Source organism: Carcharodon carcharias, chromosome 10 (genome assembly GCF_017639515.1).
Source record: "Carcharodon carcharias isolate sCarCar2 chromosome 10, sCarCar2.pri, whole genome shotgun sequence".
Taxonomy (NCBI): Eukaryota; Metazoa; Chordata; class Chondrichthyes; order Lamniformes; family Lamnidae; genus Carcharodon; species Carcharodon carcharias.
Genome location: NC_054476.1, coordinates 130,672,402 through 130,691,799, shown reverse-complemented (window position 1 = coordinate 130,691,799; position 19,398 = coordinate 130,672,402). Strand labels below are relative to the sequence as shown.

Sequence of the window (19,398 nt, the reverse complement as noted above, 5' to 3'; positions counted from 1 at the left end):
AATGATGGAGCAATTCAAATCAGGAGTGCACAAGACAGCAGAATTAAAGGGATGCAGAGATCTCAGAGAGCTGAAGGAAGTTCAAGAAATGGGGAAGATCGAGGTTCTGGAAAGATTTAAAAACAAGGGTGAGTGATTATACTAGAAATAAAAAAAGAAAATGCTGGAAAAACTCAGCAGGTCTGGCAGCATCTGTGGAGAGAGAAACAGAGTTAACGTTTAGAGTCTTTATGACTCTTCCTCAGAGCTTAAAATAAGAGTCATTTACAGACATGGAGCCAATGTCAAGCGCGAGGTTGATGGGTGAACAAGATTGTGTGCAAATTAGGATACAGGCAGCAGAGTTTTAGATGAGTTCAAGCTATAGGCAATGAAAGATTGCAGGCTGGTCAAAAGAGCACTGGAATAATCAAGCTTAGACCATGCAGATGAGGAATTCAGCTTCGGCCTGGGCCAAACTTGATCTCACCGAATACATCACTTCGAATGCTCCATCACCTCGGTGTGCTCTAGATAGATTCGGGTAGTGGTGGACAGGGCTGGTGTGTAGGAAGCAGTTAGCAATGGGCTAACTCCTGAAAGGAACCCATTACCTCCCACACAAAAAAAAACTAGTCTGTCTAGGTTTCATGATCATGGTTAGCATGATACCTTACACTTTCAAATTCTAACTCACATGAAGATTAGCTGCTTAGAAAAAGTTCTGGGGGTAGGGGCTGGGGGTCACGGCAGCTGACCATTGTGTAAATTCACCTTCTGACACTTAGCCTTTTTGAGTGAGAGGTGCCATTTAGCTTTAAAACAGCAAGCAATCCCATGAGCACCCCAAATGGTTATTCTGCATTTCACATTTAGCTTACTCATTGATAATTACAACCACAAAGATTCAAGTTCATGAAAAATGCTAGTGAGTACATTCTCCTAGGATGTAGCCAGTGGTGTAAAGAAAGTGCCAGCCATCAGACAATACCAGATTTTCAGGACAAGGTGGCAAGAGCTAGCAACCAACAAATACTACACAAATAGTAACAAAGAAAATAGCTCCAACAGATCAGAAGTCAGACCCAGCATGGAGGGGATATGGAAGGGATTAAGGCTATAAAGCAGATACCATCGAGAATGGATGAAAAAGCAAAGAAGGAACGATGTGAGTTCAAAAGGTTACAATTTTAAAAGGTTTGAATTTATCAAGTAATGGCACTCTAAGGTTGGTCTGCCCCAAATCACATTATCATACAGATCAGCCTGTGAAGTATCCCACACCATGTGCACACAGTGCAGAAGGGCCTATGAACCTTGCTAGTCTCAGACCAATTTTCTGTCAATCTCCATCATGTTGCCAATACCACACGCATCTACATTTTGGAAACTGTCCTGTTTCTTTACACCATCCCCTAACCCTACCCTTCACTGTTTCATTGTGTAGTCTTTTTTGTCTAAAAAAAATAGAAATGAGAGGTTGAACATGAAATAAGGCAGTGACAATTGAGTTCTTAGCAGGACTGGACCTAAACACAAAGCTGCCTCTAACTGCAAAATCTCACTCTGAATAAGGGCCAGTTTAGAAGACAAAAAATTGTGCACTATTGCAATAGGAGATGCTCTTCTGAGGCTAGAATTAAAATCCATTTTTGAAATAGAGTAATGGGAACTTTACTTTGCAGCTAACTCTATTATTGATTCAGGAATGTTCAATGCTGCTGCGAAGGTGCTGAACAGAAAATTATTCCATTCATGGTTTTAGTACCTCAGACCTTGATGAGCATAAAATGCCCCACGTTTCCTCATTCCATCCCTCCTAAAAAAATTAAATAAAACTAGCACATACGCAGTAATTCACTCAGGATAGTTATAATGCTGGCATCAATATTCTTCAAAGAGACACTACATACTGACTACAAGCTGCTGTTATCCAAAATAAACTGACTTCAATAACATATGAAAACATAACGACAGGAAAAGAACAGTTGGTCCATCTAGCCTATCTCATACAGCTGTAATACCCTATGCATTGGGTAAGGAAACTCCCTAGCTGATAGGTGTCGTTTCATTTGCCTGTAATCACTGTTGGGTATAAATTAGTCAAACTAAATATGGAAAAAACTCTAACTGATCACAGAGCTTGGGTCAATCTAAGAAGCTAAATTGAAAAGTTAGTTTTTTTCCTCACTTTGTCCTCTTCTTGCAGCTTCACATCATATTTGTAGGGCAGAAATTTCGGATGAACCCATTTCTTCTCTTCCTTCTTGAGGCTTGTAGGCAACTTGCGTGGAGATCGACGAGCTCGGTCACCTGATAAGCATAACATTGCTGTCATTATTTATTTTGCAACTCTGACTGTTCAATTGTCTCGGTGCAGACAAGATTCTGGTGATAATGCAGCCACTTGCATTACTACATGCAACAAGCCAAATCAAACTGAACAAAACGGGAAGCTGGTCCAAAAGCTTTAAAGGCATTACATAGTCCCATTTGTAGGGTTCTACCATGCTGCCTGGAATGGAATGACAATGACAATTTTTATCTGCCCATACCTTTTATCAACTGCTGCCTACACCTGCAAGTGAACAGCTCCATGATTTTGTATGGCAAATGTGTCTTAAAGCAGAAGCATAAATCAGCACCATTCCCACTGGAGGCTAATCCCAAAGCACCAAGCTTTAAAAATCAAAAGGTTCATATTTCAGCCCTAATTGCGAAACACAAAATCTAGTTGATGACTGAAAGAATGAAGTTCAAATGTAGCACAGACTTTGGCAGATTCAGGAAATCTTCCATCTTCCTGGGCCAACTGGTTTTATTTTCAGGTCATGTGCCCATAACATTGAAAAACATTATTAAAATAGCCAAGGTTCTCAGATGAGAGATTACTATGCTAAAACACCCAAAATTAACAATTTAACAAAAAGTAACTGAATACTTCAGTGTTTGCCCTACAGATCCCACATCCACCCCCACCCTCCAATGTTCTCTGCAACTTTCTCCATCTTTCCTTGTATTTTGCAGTATCAGAGACAAATTCCGTTTCTGCTGGATCTCTGAAAGATCTATCCAACTTAGTTCTAGCCTCCTGCCCTTTCACTTTTATCTTCTGAAATTATTTATCCACTTCCTTTTTAAAAGCTACTGTGGATTATTTTCACCACCATGTATCCTGGTAAGGCATCCCACATCCCAACAGCTATCTGTGCAAAATATTCCCCCATGCTCACCCTTCTGATCTTACAGGTAACAGAATTCTTAGTTAATGGAAAAACTTTTCCCAATTTACTTCAAAGTCCATAAGTTAGAGAACCGCTATTAAGTTCTTTGCTCGAATTAGAAGTACCAGTTTCTCTACTCTCTATCATAGAAAAGGCTCCTCTTCTCCAGTATCATTGTAGCAAATCTCTTCTGCACGCTCATGACATCCTTCCTAAAAGCAACCAAAACTAGGAATAATATTTTGAACTAGGGACAAACTAACAATTTGCACCAGGTCAGCACTACCTCTGCTTTAATACACCATACACTATTTATAAAACATGGGATTTTTTTTTAAATCAATACAACTTCATACTTTTAAAGCTATGAATTCAGAAATGTCAATGCTCTACTTGCTTCTGGTTGTTGTGGAAATAAGTGGTTCGGCATGAAAAAAATTTCTTTGCACCTGCCTTCAAAATAGAGATGTGGGCATTCAATTTGAGATCAGGGGAGATGGTGAGGCCAAGGATGTAGTTGATGGTTCAAGAACAGAGGCTGCAGAGGTAGCAGTTAATAGACTTGCAGCTGACATGGAGAAATTGGTTTCTTTTAATTTTCCAAAGATAGAAGATTTTCAAAGCCACTGGGAGGAGAGGTTCAGGTGTAGCGATTAAGGTTCAGGTGTAGCGATTAAGGTTCAGGTGTAGCGATTAAGGTTCAGGTGTAGCGATTAAGTCATTGGCAGAGGCCTGGAGGTTGTGATTGGGCTTTGCAACTTGAAGGAAATTCATGAACGTTAAATAGAATCAATGATAAAACATGATAGGGTTTATAAAGTGCTGGAGATCATTTATACAAAGAAACACAATGAGAGAGGCAGGACAGATCCTTGGGGCTCCCAGGTTAATGGAAAAATTCTACCAAATCTCCCCCTACCACGTCTGTATGCTTTCCTACTCAAATATATACATGATGTGATTGAACACATACTAGTATTGCTGTCTCTCTTGGTCTCCTCAACTTTGTTGCAGACTTCCATACCAAGGCTCTCGTGTGCCACCTGACTGGAGTTCTCCTTGTCACTGGAAGGCGAGTCACAGGATCCATCAGTTTTCTTCTCAGAAGATATTTCTTCCTTTGGTTCCAGAGGATGGACTTTTACTACCACCACTTGAAGGATTTTGTTCTCTCCAACCTAGCAGGAAAGAAGTTATTCATTAATTTGAGCTAATTTTTAAATTTACAATATTTACACACATCCATGTCATAAAAGGAAGACATCCCTTTTTGCTGCTGACAGCAGAATTATTAACATTAATATCTGACAATCAAATGCAAATATAACCAATTTGTTTTAGAAAAGGACGATCCAATGGCATTTGAACCCATGTTCCAGAAATGGAAGAGCAATAATCATCTCTGCCATTGAGTTAATTTCCTTCACCAATATATTGCAGTATAATTAATATTAGTTATCCTACGATCCAGATTGTTTTCAAGGTCTGATTTGCTGAATTCTAGTATTTGTCTTCACATACTATAGGAGGCAGTGACTCATGGCAAGGTGCAGCTTCACGATGTCAAAATGGCTGTTTTTCATGGAGGTTTATACAGTGATGCTGGCATGCCAAGCAATATTCTGCCCACCTCTGGCGTCCATGAAGTGCCATTTTCAATGAGGCAGTGGACAATCATCAAGACCTTTGATCCTGCTTCAAATTTCCTCCACTTGTCCAGGGACCATCTAGGATATCAGCAAAAGCACCGAAGCCTAGGGATTAAACTTGGAATTTATGGCTTGGATAAGGGAATATAGTTACACACTAGGCCATCATGGAAATATTTCTCAAGCTCATAAAAACTTCTTCTAAGACTAACCTGGAATTCACAATGTTCTCCAATAGCAAACTTGGTCATGATCTCCATCCATGTTTTGTCAACTAGTTTGTCCAAAGACAACGTATTGTGATGGACTAGTTCTAACACAGGCTTTTCAAACCACACTGGATACTCCTCCTTTAGCCTGCAAAGAGAAACAAAGCAGAACAAGGTAAAAATGCTACATAATTATAAATTAACAAGTAACAGCAATTTAGACAGGATTCAAAGAAACTTAGCCAAAGAAAGGAGTGATTAAATTGTGCAAAGCTTTGGTTTTAAAAGCCTGTCAGTTGTAGAAAAAAATGGTGATAAGGGATTTCAGTTTGAGGAATTAGAGATGAGTAGGACAAAGTGAAAAGACTCAATTCAACATGTGGAAAGAGGACATAGGGATGAGAAAGAGCTTCTAATGAAAACTTAGCAGGCAACTGCAGCTTTTGTCTGCTCGACATCCTCAAGGGCCAGTTACATATGTATGCCCGACAACACAACAATAAGATTTCCCAAATTGAGTCTCATCTAACTTTGCTGCTACAGGAAAAGTGGCACATTAGAGAACAAGAACATCTCTCTTCCCTAAACTCTAACCATGACAGAGTCAAGTGTTCTCCCTTTCTATATGAACATTCCATTATTTTATGCAAGAAGTCTCCATGACTGCACAGTTGATACTTCACTGAGCCAGTAGATGGTGCCAAACTGTAGAAGTACAGTGCTCAGTAACCTGCAAGTAGAAATTGCAAATCAATTGCTTTCGCACCTTTTTAAAAAAACATAACCAACCTCTTGCCCACCCCCTCTCCTCCTTTCTTGAAAGAATGCAGTCCTATGACAATGAACTGGCATCACATTCAACTAACTACTCGTCATTTACAAGTCCAGTCAAAAATCTGACCATGAAAGGCGTCCTAAAAAAAAGCTTGATTTGATCCTTATCCATCACTCTCGTACATACACAATCACTTTTCCAACAGTGGTTAGTGAGTGAACAGCAATCAGAAGCAGGAACCCAGGCTGATTCTTCCTGCCTAGTTCAAGAGCACTGCTGCCAAGTGGTTACCACTTCCTTGTGCATTTCATCCGAATTCCACAGTATATCATCAGCTGTAATAAAACCTCCAAATGCCATGAAATCAACTGTACAAGCCACATTTTAATACAGGCTGACTCTGTTGCTTTTACTGAGACCAAGGGTGCAAACTCTAAGTCACCTCCACAACTTGACAGCACCAAAAACTTCCCCCAGTCCTTATGAACTGCCACTAGATACGATCATTTTGATAGTAACACTCAGTGTTATAATTAGGATTTAGGTGTAAAGGGGAACACATAAAGCCCGATCTGATCCTTATCATCACACATACACACAATCACTTTTCCAACAGTGATCAGTGAGTGAACAGTAATCAGAAGCAGGAACCCTGGCTGATTCTTCCTGCCTCTTATGGTTGGTTATATAGCAGCTTTAATGGAATGTAACATCTTAAGGTTCTGCACAGGGGTATTACAAAACAAAATATGACACGGAGCCACAATTCGGAGGGATTAGGTCAGATGACCAAAAACTTGGTCAAAGTGCTAAGTTTTAAGAAATGCCTTAAAGGAAGCAAGTGAGGTAAAGAGGCAGAGAGGCATAGGGAGAGAACTTCAGAGCTTGGGGCCTAGGCAACCAAAGGCACAGTCACCATTGGTGGAATCATTCTGATTAGAGAGGCACAACAGGCCAGAATTAGACGAGTGCAGATATCTCGGAGGAAATTATGTAGATAGGGAAGGGCGTGGTGATAGAGGAATTTGAAAACAAGGATGCAAAATTTAAAAATCTAGATGTTGCTTGACCGGGAGCCAATGAAGGTCAGCAAGCACAGGCTGATAGAGAATAGGACCTGCTGCAAGTTAAGACACACACAGCAGAGTTTCAGATGATTTAAAGTTTATGAAGGCTAGAACGTAGGAGATCAGCCAGCAGTGGGTTGGAATAGTTGAGTCTAGAGGTAACAAAAGCATGGTGAGGTTTCAGTGGCAGATGAGCCGAGACAGGGGCAAAGTCAAATGACGTTACAGAGGTGGAAACAGGCGGTCTTCCAGGTGGCACGACACAAGGTCAGAAGCTCATCTCAAAATCAAATGTTACACTATGGTTGCGAACAGATTCAATCTCAAATTGTTGCCAGGGAGAGGGATGGAGTTAGTCGCAAGGGTACAGAGGGGGTCCGAAACCAATGTCTTCAGTCTTCCCAATATTTAATTGGAGGAAATTTCTGTTCATCCAGTGCTGGTATGATAATTTAGCAACAGTGGATTAGTTGAGATAGGTGATGGTGAGGTAGAGCTGGATGTCATCAGCATACATTTGAAAACTAATGCCATAATTCAGATGATGTCACCAAGGGACAACAGATTGATGAGAAATAGGAGGGGGCCAAGGATCGATGCCAAGGTCAGCAGAGGTAATAGTACAGGAGCAGGAAGAGAAGCCATTGCTAGCAATTCTCTGGCTACAGTTAGATGGATGAAAATGGAAGCAGGTGAGAGCAGTCCCATCTAGTTGGATAAGAATGGAGAAATGCTGGAGGAGGATGGTGCAGTCAACTGGGTTAAAGTTTTGTTTTTTGAGAAGGGTGACAACAGCAGATTTAAAGGAGAGAGGGACAACGCCTGAGAGGGAACCATTTACAGTATCAGCTAACACAGAGATCAGGAGCGGGAGTTGGAGGATCAACAGTTTAGTGGGAATACTTTCTCTCATCCTGACCATTCCCCCTCACCCCTCAAGTACAGCCCTCATCTCCGCTCACTTGAAGGGATCAGGGGATGGGTCTCATGGACAACATGAGCTCAGAGAGGGCATGAGGGGAGATAGGACAGAAGCTAGAGAAAGATGCAAATTCAGGGCTAGAGCAAGGATGAACATTAAAGTAAGTTTGGCCAGGCTGGCTACTGAAAGGGAAGGATATGACAGAGGCAGCTGATTAGATAAACATCCATGAGCTCCTTGCGTGTTGTTCAAGGTGAAGGTGAAGGGAGAGGGGAAAAGGGTTTAAGAAGACACCTTTCAGTACAGAAAAGAAGCTGGCGTTATCTTTGTATTCCAGGATTAATGAGCAGTTTCAGCAGACAAGATCAGGATCTGAGCATTTCAAGTGGTCCAGCCAGATACGTCAGTGGACAACTAAACCAATTGTGCACCATATCCTTTCGAGTCTGCATCTCTTGGACTTAAGTGAGTGGAGATGAGGGCTGTACTGGAGGGGCAGGTGAGAATGGTAAGGGTGAGAGAAAGTAATGGTTACATGGGGGCATCAAAGGTGGAAGCTAGGGCGTAGTTGAGTACATCAGTAGCTGTCAAAATGTTCTGGTGAATGGAGGGCCAAAGGCTAGACAGTTGGAACGTCTCAATGTGTTCACTCAAATTACAAAACAACTGGATTAGAGAGGTCATTCTTCCAAACTGGTTTTATGTCTGAGGAGAATATTTTAAGTTACTTGATAAGGTGAAGTACTCGTTACTAATTGCCTGCCTACAAAAAAAGCAATTTCAAGTGATGAATTAAGAAATATTCCATAAGTACTGAATTGACACATTAAGGTGCACTGGCTTACAGCATTGAAACCAGCATGCTAAATAAGCCTGCTGTCAACCAAGTTTTATTCCCCCCAACCACCCCCCCCATGCTATGAAATCTGATCTCAAATTAACATTGACTAATAAATGGCATTTTGATAGCATAGTAGTAGACATATTATTTCCTACAGACACAATTCCCAACTTAAAATGTGGACTTAGGTTAGGATTCTATAATTGGCCTCAGTCCATGAAACATATGGGTGTGGGGTAGAGGGGACGAGATGAAAATCAGCCAAGATCCGACTGCCTCCACACATCTCCATAACTACTGCTGTTTTTAAGCAGCATTCTCTCCTGCCACCTCTCAATATAAAGCATATAAACTATTAACCATAAATTTCCCCTCTGCTGAAGATAGAAGTGGAAAATGGGTCATGGCAGATTGGCTCCCAGATTTTCTATCCCTTTAATTTCAGTGTGGAGAAAATTGATCCGGGTGTACAACAGAGTTGATCCACATTGCCTGCTTTCAATCACTTCCGAAAGTGAAAACCAACCAGAACAAATCATGCTGATGCTTCACTTTTACTGGTTGCCAATACCTTATCCAAATGCCACCCTTCCCATTTGACAGCCAAGACCAACAAACTACTGCCCCATGGGTGTATGACAGAAGCTAATCTGTTCAAATACATATTTACCATAAAATAGTTTCTGGGTGGCAGTCAGATCTTGGCTGATTTTCATCTCAGCCCCTCTACCCCACACCCATACATTTCATGGACCGAGGCCAATTATAGAATGCTAACCTTAATCCTGTCTGAAATTGGGTAATTGAACCAAATTAGAAATCAAAGATGGCACTTTGTGATCTGCATAAAGCTGAGTATCAGACAACAGACCAAAAAGGTAATAGTTTTAACCAGTGGAACAGCAAATTATTGTTAAAATTAACTCTCAAAGGAATATTAACATCTCCAGTTTGCACAGATGTAGTTTTGAAGTTCCCAATGGACTAGTTTGGTTGCCTAGCTTTTCTGTTTGGCGAACTTGCCTGTAACTGAAGTCACTGGGCTTTAAATAAAAACTGGGATAGGAAAATTGGAAATCCTGGGCTCATTCTACCCAACTCATTGCCAGTTATCCCAGACAAAACTGAGACAACTGTCATCCTCTAGAATAGAAAATGAAGGTATGGGAGCTTTCACTGAGGTTAGTCCGCTGCTGTTGACCAATTTCATCCAAGCTATTTTTCCACACTCTGGAGTACTTGTTTAAAAGGTCCCTGTACTAACAGTCGACAAAGACGACGACATCGGTACAAGTTCCCAGTCGGATAGCACACAGCTATTTTAAGTGGTTATCTCTAAGATTTATAACAGCTGAAATCTAGAATCCAACCAATTAATTCTATGGAGGACACTGTGCCAATTTTCTCAAATTTGAGAAACCAAGCTGATGGTTGAAGGCCTACAAGTGCAGGATATATGGAACTTGAAAAGAGTCTCAAAGAGGGTGAGGTGAATTAGAAATCAGTGATTAAGTGATACCAAGTCTTGGCTTAAAGTTATGAAGGTTGTCAGTGAAAGAAAGAAAAGAATTCCTACATTTTGGGTACTAAGAATGGGAAAGAGAAGGAAGCAGTGTAATGTCCCTTTCTTGCAATACAGCATAAACTGTACTTAAAGTTGTCAACATACACAGACTTTAAATAACAGGGAAATGAAACTGACCTCAAAGATGTGCCAGGAATGTATCTCTAGCCACACAGGTGTGCATATGCTCACATTCTGTTTCTTTCTCTCCTTGGTCAGGCAAGAAGTAACAGTTTTATATATATTACTGCAGCTCTAATATAGTGAAGTGTCAATTACTTTTGCATATCATCTCACAGGGTAAAAGCCCTCAAACTAGCACTAGTTCTGAACCAATATTCTTTCACGTAAGCTCAGTAATATTGCATCTCAGAATCAGTCTCCTTTTACCTAACCCCATCTCAACACAGCTACCCAACTGATAGACATTGAACGTTCTATAGGTTCTGTAACTATTATGAAATGCATTTGAACCTCTGAATCCTGCCTGGCGCTACCTGTCTTGCAATGGGAGCAGAGTTAACAAAACTTTTAATAAAAACAGAAAATGCTGGAAAGGCTCAGCAGGTCTGGCAGAATCTGTGGCGAGAGAAAGAGTTAACATTTTGAGTTCAATACAAGAATCCGAAGAAGAGTCATATTGGACTCAAAATGTTAACTCTGTTTTTCTCTCCACAGATGCTGCCAGACCTGTTGAGTTTGTCCAGCAATTTCTGTCTTTATTTCAGAATTCCAGCACCTGAAGTATTTTCCTTTTAGTTAAAAGCCTATATCGCATAACCCTATGTTAGTACAGTCTGGAAAACTAATGTTACCATCATTCAACTAATAGGATTTATCCCCTGAACAGACATTATAAAGCTGAAACTGGTGCACACGTTTGGCATGTTGTATCAATATGGGCCACAGTGTGGCCATTAATTTGGTGGGATATAGTCAGTTCTTTGAAGAAGGGTGTTACATCATTTAGATACTCCTCCACTTGAATGCTTGCAAAGTTTTATGGAATTCACCCCAGCAACAAATTGCTACCAACTTATTAAACGTACTTAGTAATTAACAATGCTATATACTTACAGTTCTGTTACTTCTTGCTCCTCTTCCCAGGCCTCCTTGTGAGTGAGTTGGTTGCTGCCTGTGCTTTTACATGTCCAGATTCGCTCTGCATATCTGGACAATCGGGATTCATATTCTCTGAATATCAGCTCAGGAAAATGAAGAAAGAAATCCAGGTTTTACACAAAAACCAATTAAAACGCAAAAACTTATTGCGCCACGTGCACTGTTTCATACCTTTGGTCTTTGATTCCCTATATCCAACTACTGAATCCATTTTCCCCATTCTAATTCACTCAACATTGCCAGTCTCCATTTTGACTCAATTCTTTCATATTTTTCTTCAATCTCCCCCAATTTTTTCTGCTTTTCTGAAGGTACTACTCCTGTGGGGTGCAGTGCCCCAGAACCTTCGAGCTTTTCATCCAAGCAGCCAGTCAAGTGAGGCCAGAAAGCGAATGTTTGCAGGCCATTCAACTGTGGAAGTACATAGCAATGCTTGATCCTGTTTTTACCTGCCATCTACATATTCCAGTGGCAATAATAAACAAAAACGCTGAAGTGCTTGGGAGATGGGGGGAACAGAAAACTTGAACAAAGGGTCCATTAGATTTAAGAGCAAAGATGAGTTATTATTTTGGCTGTAACCACTGCCTCAGAACTGGAAGATAACCGACTCCCTTCACAGGGCAGGGGAACAAGTCAAGGTGAGTATACCAACTACTATTACAAAGAACCAGTACATGGGTTTATTGGCCTGCTGTCTCTATTTGTAAAAAGGCTAGAAAGAGGTTTAAGAGTAGATCTTACCCAATTTTGTCATATGAATGCCTTTGCACAGCCTGGCAGAGGTGCTTGTGAAAGTTTGCAAGCACAGACACACACCTCCTTTATCACTGATGTCAATGCAACTTAGTCAGTAGTATGTCAGGGACCAAAAATACTGATCTGAAGCCAGTAACTACATTTTCTGAGGATTCCCATCAATGCCAAACACAACATTTCTGATAACAATGATCATGTACTCTGACCATAAAATCACATTAAGAAAAGGTGGCTTTAACTGACTAGATTACTTATAGCCCAATGGTTGCAATTTCTGCTGGCATTCTCCAGAATAACGATAAAATCAAATCTTTTTTGTTGCAGAATTACTTTTACATGAAACTATTTTAGTATGTGCTGCAGCCCTGTGCACTGATGGACTACAGTTAGTGTGTTGTATCATATCAGGGCTGCCACTATGTCCCATACAAATTCCTCACCATCTCTAATAATTAGCACACAATATTGCATTTGTAATTGGAGTTGAATGATTGGAAACTGAGATGCCTATGGAAATCCTTTATAATCCCAATGTTTCATTACCCCGGTACACAAGCTCCATTATACTTAGCGAGGAACATTCAAGCATTCTTCCTTGAGGGCTCCCAAACTGTGCATCATGGAGCTTTTGTGGCCACATCTAATGTTTAGATCAATATTCACATTAATCTGCAATTATCTCAATTGGTCGTTAATAGCAGATCTAAAGGTACTGAATTTGGATTTATCTACCAATGAGGTAATAATGCCAAGTCCATAAGATTGAAACGTGATAGACAGGGTGTAGTTCCCTGGGCTTTGATGGCCAGGTTGCCAGGATCTGGATGTCGTTTCAACCCACAAGTTGTAGTTTCAACATTCCTGGTTATCATTGCTATTGCAGAGCACATACACTGGAATTGCAAACATTGGCTGGTATGGCTAAATAAATTATCTCTCCTTCTCTTTACATTTTGCCAGGTCTTTGAATAGCATTATTATAAATAACAACCCAAGTTACCGAGCTCACTTCCTGCTCAGTGTCTTCCAAATTCCTGTAAAGCACCTGCTTAATACAGCATGTGAAAGTTGCAAGTTTCTCTAAGGTACAGCAGGATCATTTATCTTCACTACTTCAAATCAAAATACCATTAGTTTCTTTGGAACTGCAGTGCTGTGTGCCAGAGACAACATGGCACACTCAAAAGCAGAATACTGCTGATGCTGGAAATCTAAAAGAGAGAAAATACTCAAGCAAGGAAGGCAGCATATGTAGAGAGAGAGAAACAGAGTTAACATCCCAGTCAATAGCCTTGAGTCAGAACTGAAGGTTAGAGATATGACATTCAGAGGCAGGGAAATACTTGTAATAGTCAGGGGTGATCAAATGATAAAAGAGATGATGGTACAAGACACGTTGGCAGTAGTGACAAAGGTAAAGAAATAAAAGATGGGATCTAGAAGAGCTGTAAATGGCAACAGCAGAACCATTACCAGCACCTGTTGTCTGAAAGGTAGAAGCAGTGATTATGATCTGAAATTGTTGAAAAATGCCTAATCAAAAATGAGGTAATGTTCTGAGCTTAGACTGGACTTTATTTTAACAGTACAGAACAAATTCAAGTTGAAACCATATATCTAAAAGTGGTTGTTCGAAGTGCATCCCCCATCCCTCAAACCCCTGGATGACAGTTGTAGCATCAGTACCTCACCCAATTATGATAGTCATTCCATGAATGCAGCCCAAGAATGGCATCATAGACAAGTCTAGCAGCATAAGAAGACAAGATAGTTATTTTTATGCTTCTCTAGGCCACACAAAATTTCCAGGAACATGTTAATGCCCACCTACAGAATAACACCTTGAGACAGGAATGGAAAGGTAGAGAGAAAATCTAGGAAGTTAATACTTCAAAAAAATTCACGATCATTATTATGGCAATCTGCAAAGCTGCCATTCGAGTTTTAATAAAATGCAATATGCACAATGAAAAACACACAGGGCAATTTCATGCAGAGATTTAGGGGGATATTGCCAGGGCTGGAAAATTGCAGCTGTGAGGAAAGATTGGATAGGCTGGGGTTGTTCTCCTTGGAACAGAGGAGGCTGAAGGGAGATTTAATTGAGATGTATAAAATTGTGAGGGGCTTGGATACAGTAGTTGAGATGGGCCTATTTACTTTAGGAGAGAGGTCAGTGATTAAGAGGTTTAGATTTAAAGTGATTGGTAGAAACATTAGAGGAAAGATTTTTTCATCCAGAGGTTTGAGAGAGTCTGGAATTCACTGCTTGAAAGGGTGGTAGGGCAGAAACCCTCAACTCATTTAATACATGGCTGGATATGCACCTCAAGTGCCATAACCTGCAGGGCTACAGAGCAAATGCTGGAAAGTGGGATTAGGCTGGGTGGCTCGTTTTTTGGCTGGCACAGACACAATAGGCCTCTTTCTGTGCTGTAAACTTTCTAAGATTCTAAATGCTGTCATTCTCTCAGTTTTAGGAGCTTTAGAATATATAGATGAAATACTAATAATTGATGTTTCTGGCCACTGCAATTGAAGTACTGAATCAATTATATAACCCATGGTTTAGGTATAGTTTTTGTTCTTAAAGCTTAATGGGTACCAATATACTAAATATGTCTGGTGAAAGTGATGTGACTTTCACCCACCTTGTAGCAATTCTAAGTAAAAACACACTCAAGCACTGACACCACTTTGACAGAACACTGGTATCCTTAAAGTTACAATTAACACATACAGAAGTTAACAATGATCTAGCATCTAAAGGGGACCAAAAGATTTCATCACTGAAGTGTGTTGGCACTATGATTTTAAACAGATGAAATTTTGCACAACGAAAAATATCCAGCAGTACAATTACAGGTTCCAGACTTGGATTGCATGAAAAGAACATTTCAGCTGTAGGTAACTGGTAGTGGTAATGGCAGAGCAACCAGAAGTGATAAATTGAGAGCACTACCCTAGATGTGAATCTCACAGTATTGTTTCAAATACAATTCTTTTGAGATCATTGTCAGTTTCCTGTTGATCAATGCCCAGCAACCCCAATGAAAATGTTTGGGCTGAGTTCTGGTGCCCCAGCACTATCCCCACGACCACGTCAGTGAGGTATCAGAGAGCAAATGATGCGCAAATCATACCACAATAAGGAATGCCATCTTTAGTAAAGATGGGGAAAGGAGGAAATTTGATTAGAGGAAAATAAAGTACGGTGATACTCTTTTTACTGTATTTGTTTAAATACAGTTCTTACTGCAGCCTACTGGTACTAATACATTAAATAGGTGTTGTGACATGTTGCCCGGACTGGGGGGGCCAATCCTCAAGGAGACTATTATTACACAAAAGGTTTTAGAGATAAATGTAGGATTTCTTTTAAAAATATGAACAGAATTTCCAAGCAGACACCAATTTCCAGTTGTCAAAAATCTGACAGTGGATTCAAGTCAAGAGAAAAAAGTGCAGCATGACTTCTTGGTGGAGATAGTTATATTATAAAAAACAATTCTGTAACAACATTTAGAGTAAGGTATAAAATCTACGGAATCCCTTCTTACTGTGTTCACAGGTGACTGGATTGATCATGTTCATTCAAAAGCTGCTCACTCACATCATCTCTAGGCATAAGTGCAACCTACATTGGGACTTTGTCAGCACTGAAGAGACATGGCCATCTCTGCATTGCCCTGAGAAACCTCCATCGTATATTATCTGTCAGTTATAAAGCAAATCATCAGCAGCAGCATCCACAACCAATTAGACTACGGAGATCATCGCAGTCTTGTGCTCACCTACACTTTTCCAATGAAGATCACTTGTTCACAATCAGTATTGGAGAAGTCTGGCTCACCCTCTCCTAGCTCAGGGACACTAAGGTTGGCCATAACCAACTGTTGTCCAAGCTGAATTCAGTAATTCAACACAAATTGGGAATGCACCTAGGACGATCTTGTTTATCCACAAGACCTCAGGAGGTACTCTATGTTTTCAAAGTTTGGACTAATTCTTGAGACTTAGACAATGCCAAGCAAGTTGCAATGTATTGCATTTTGAATCTAGTGCAATAAATCTCAGCTGGTTTATATGCTGCTCCAGAAGTAAATACTTCAATAACTCCTTTCTCAGCAGTGTCAAACTTGAATGGAGGTCAGGGGGCAAGGAGGATCCTATGACCATAATTAGTGAGTCCACCCCCTTCTTTAAAAACATAAATGAAGTTTTCTCAATTTTTCAAATCCTTCCAACACCACTCACTGTGCTGCAAGTAAAGATTTACTGACAGGCAATGAGGTCTGATCAAACAAAGATCTTCTTCCAGGTTTGATATAAGCTCTTTAGTTAAAGCATCAGTAAAATATTATTCATCCACAAGAACAGACAGCAACCAAGTTTCTCTGCACTCCAGTCCCTGCCACCCAACAACTCCTAGTTGAAGGAGTTATTCAAATACACACTTACCAATGCCACTTCTAATCAAGCACTGACCAAATAAAACAACCTTACGATAGTAAATTTTTAAAACTTTTTTTAAGGCTCTATAACATGAAATGCTGCACCCAAAGCATCTTGATGACCAGGGAGCTGACAGGTCATAGTTCAACACCTTACCCAAGTTAAAAGACTGAACTGGAAGGATATATTAGGAACGCTGCAATACTTTCCTTACAGACCTCAATGAAAGCAGTATGCTATTGATCAAAGTAGAGTGCGTTCTAAAGTCCACAAATTCCAAACTAAGATATTAAACTATAATTAGATAGGTTATACAAACTCCTGTAACAACACTAAAAGTGTAAGTTTTATTCTATATAAAGTTCTTTCCTCTCTTATAAATCTTTACCAACACATTTAAATAGCCGTGCTAGTACCACAGAAGTTACTTTATTCCAATGTGCCAAACTTATATGCAATCTTAACATGTTCCATATGACATGTGGTTCAAACCTATATGTAGACCTGAGCCACTAGAGGGGTAAACTGGGTAGGCACATGTATAGCAACAAGCTAAGGAACGAAAAACAAATTTATGAAGTCTTTTTGGTGCAACTGAAACATACACTACTTGGAGAAATTCAATTTACTTTCTACTTACACTCCTTAAATTCTTCATGCATCTTTTTAAAGTATTCAGAATCAAATGCCTGAACTGTGCCTTCAGCAAGCCAAGTATAAAAGGTCACATTAATGAAAAGATAGCACTCCTGTGGTTTAAGACATATCACAAGTAGAAACAAAACACCAGATCAGAATACAAGACACTACGCAAAGCAAAGAAAAAGTCTGTAAACTACTTAAGAAACTCCTAGATCTTTCTAACGGCTTCATGGCATTCTTGTACCAATTCATTTTCCAAATCACTTTAATACGAAAAAGTTGTAATATTAAAATATTGTTCCTAAATGCTCCACATAAGACTGTAGTGTCCTTATTGGAAAGATACAGTGGAACATTTAACTCTGGCTAATAGCAAAGCACAAAGCAGGTCTATAGCATCTTATAAAGGGAATAGGTCGGTTAACACTTCAGACGGGGATCCGTTATCAGACCCCTCTGGTTCCAGATGCTGACTGGCCTGCTGTGTACTTCCAGCATTTTCAGCTTATAGTCCAGATATCCAACACTTGCAATTTTCGTTTCTGTATGAAGTTAATTGATTTAGCACAAATCCAGGGTAATTAAAAAATCAATCTGGGCAACAAATTGCAGAAATATTACTTAAACCATTCACTCCCCAAACAAAAAGGCTGATGCTGCAGCAAGCAGCATCAGAAATACACAGGGAAACGCTGGACCAGTCTTTTGACAGCTGCTGAGTAGGTCCAGTAGTGAAAGGAGCTAAACATGGAACCTCATCATGCCAACCACACATTGAGTTTGTGAGCTGGTTGAACGCTGGCTCCCGGGCGGCCCCTTTATTCAGTCTCCTTTAAGATTGCACTGTAAAGCTGTGAGAGTAGGCCCCGGCTGGCACGATCGGGCCTCCTGACAATGACTAACTTGTGGAGTTGGAAACATTGACTGGATTCACTCGGGAGGATCAGGACAGCGCTGACACAGTTTGACAACAGGGCGCTCATGCTCCTCTCTCTTTCCCCACAGCATCTCCTCCCCAGGCAGCAGGAAAATTGCCGGCTCCTGCCCCAAACCTAGGCCCGGTCCCTAGGGAGACGCTGTCTCTCGCCCAAGGCCGGGCCCCGATCGCCTATAGTCCCTGGCTCGGCTTTAAGGATACTCGTTGCTCCGGAATCCCTCGCCGCTGTGCTCGATCACATAGATGGTCTCCTCTGCCGACAGATCTGTGAGCGGCTTCACCAGCGGGAATGGCTTCCTGCCCAGCAGCGGCGCCATGGTCCAGCCGGCCGGCCGGCTCTGGGGAGGGGGGGGTGTGGATGCCGGTCAAGGACTGTCCGCCTCTCAACGGTTCCGGCAGCCCCCGGCCAAAACGAAGAGGAAAGCGCGAGCCTCGCACTCCGGCTTCAGCTGGAGAGTTCAAAAATGGCGGGATTGGGCCGCAGCTCCGCTTCTCACCGGCGGCTCGACAACTCCCGCCACCGCGCAGCCCCGAGCTGCCAGCAGGAAATACCCGCCCAACCCGCACTCCTATTGGCTGCTGGCCGGAGCCCGCCATCCAGTTTGAACCCGCTCGGCCCTGTGATTGAATGGAAGCCGCTGTCCATCAGCGGCTCGGGGCTCGCTTCAAGCGCGGGTTTGTGATTTTTGAGGTGAAAGGTTACGACCGTCGGTTCAACGGTGATGAAAAAAAACGTTTTAAATTTGGGCAATTCATACATCAACTTGCATTTGAGGGAGAAACGTTGCGGCGCCTGTCAAGTTTTGGCATTTTAAAAAAAAATCGTCTTTTTGATGAAAACATACGCACAAAGTGAAACGAGGAAACCTAACTTGCTGGCTGAGCGATTGGATGGGAGAGACTGGAGGCGGGATTTTAACCTGATTGATGCCTGAATCTGGAAGACGATTGGCTTCACCAGCCATCAATCAACGCCCAGCAAGACAGCAAGTGTGGTTCGAGGCTGTAGATAAAGCGGGTAACGGGGAGCAGCAGACAAGCTCCGAGGTTTGTGGGTGTATGTGGAAGAATGAACCAAGCCCTTCCTCATCACTTCAAGGAATCTAACGCACAGTGCAGCAGCAGGCCTCGATGGATTGCACCATAAGCATTCACTCAACCTGCCACTTTTAACTTTTGGGATGATGGGGAACGTAATTTTTTTAGGCGGCTTAACGAGCAGATGTCTGGCTGTAGAGTAAACAAATATTGGG

The 19,398-nt window shown here is 41.2% G+C and overlaps 1 protein-coding gene across 1 annotated transcript in view; it reads right to left on the bottom strand.

Annotated features, from left to right (window-relative positions):
- Positions 1-18,676, bottom strand: part of baz1b (bromodomain adjacent to zinc finger domain, 1B) — a 93,596-nt gene extending 74,920 nt beyond the window's left edge. Inside the window, exons 1-5 of the mRNA XM_041197558.1 lie at positions 18,347-18,676; positions 11,308-11,424; positions 5,065-5,209; positions 4,177-4,381; positions 2,171-2,292 (exon numbers count right to left, since the gene is read on the bottom strand). Coding sequence (XP_041053492.1) covers positions 2,171-2,292; positions 4,177-4,381; positions 5,065-5,209; positions 11,308-11,424; positions 18,347-18,462 — 705 coding nt within the window. The 5' untranslated portion in view covers positions 18,463-18,676. The remainder of the gene's footprint in view (positions 1-2,170; positions 2,293-4,176; positions 4,382-5,064; positions 5,210-11,307; positions 11,425-18,346) is intronic.
- Positions 18,677-19,398: the final 722 nt, after the last annotated feature.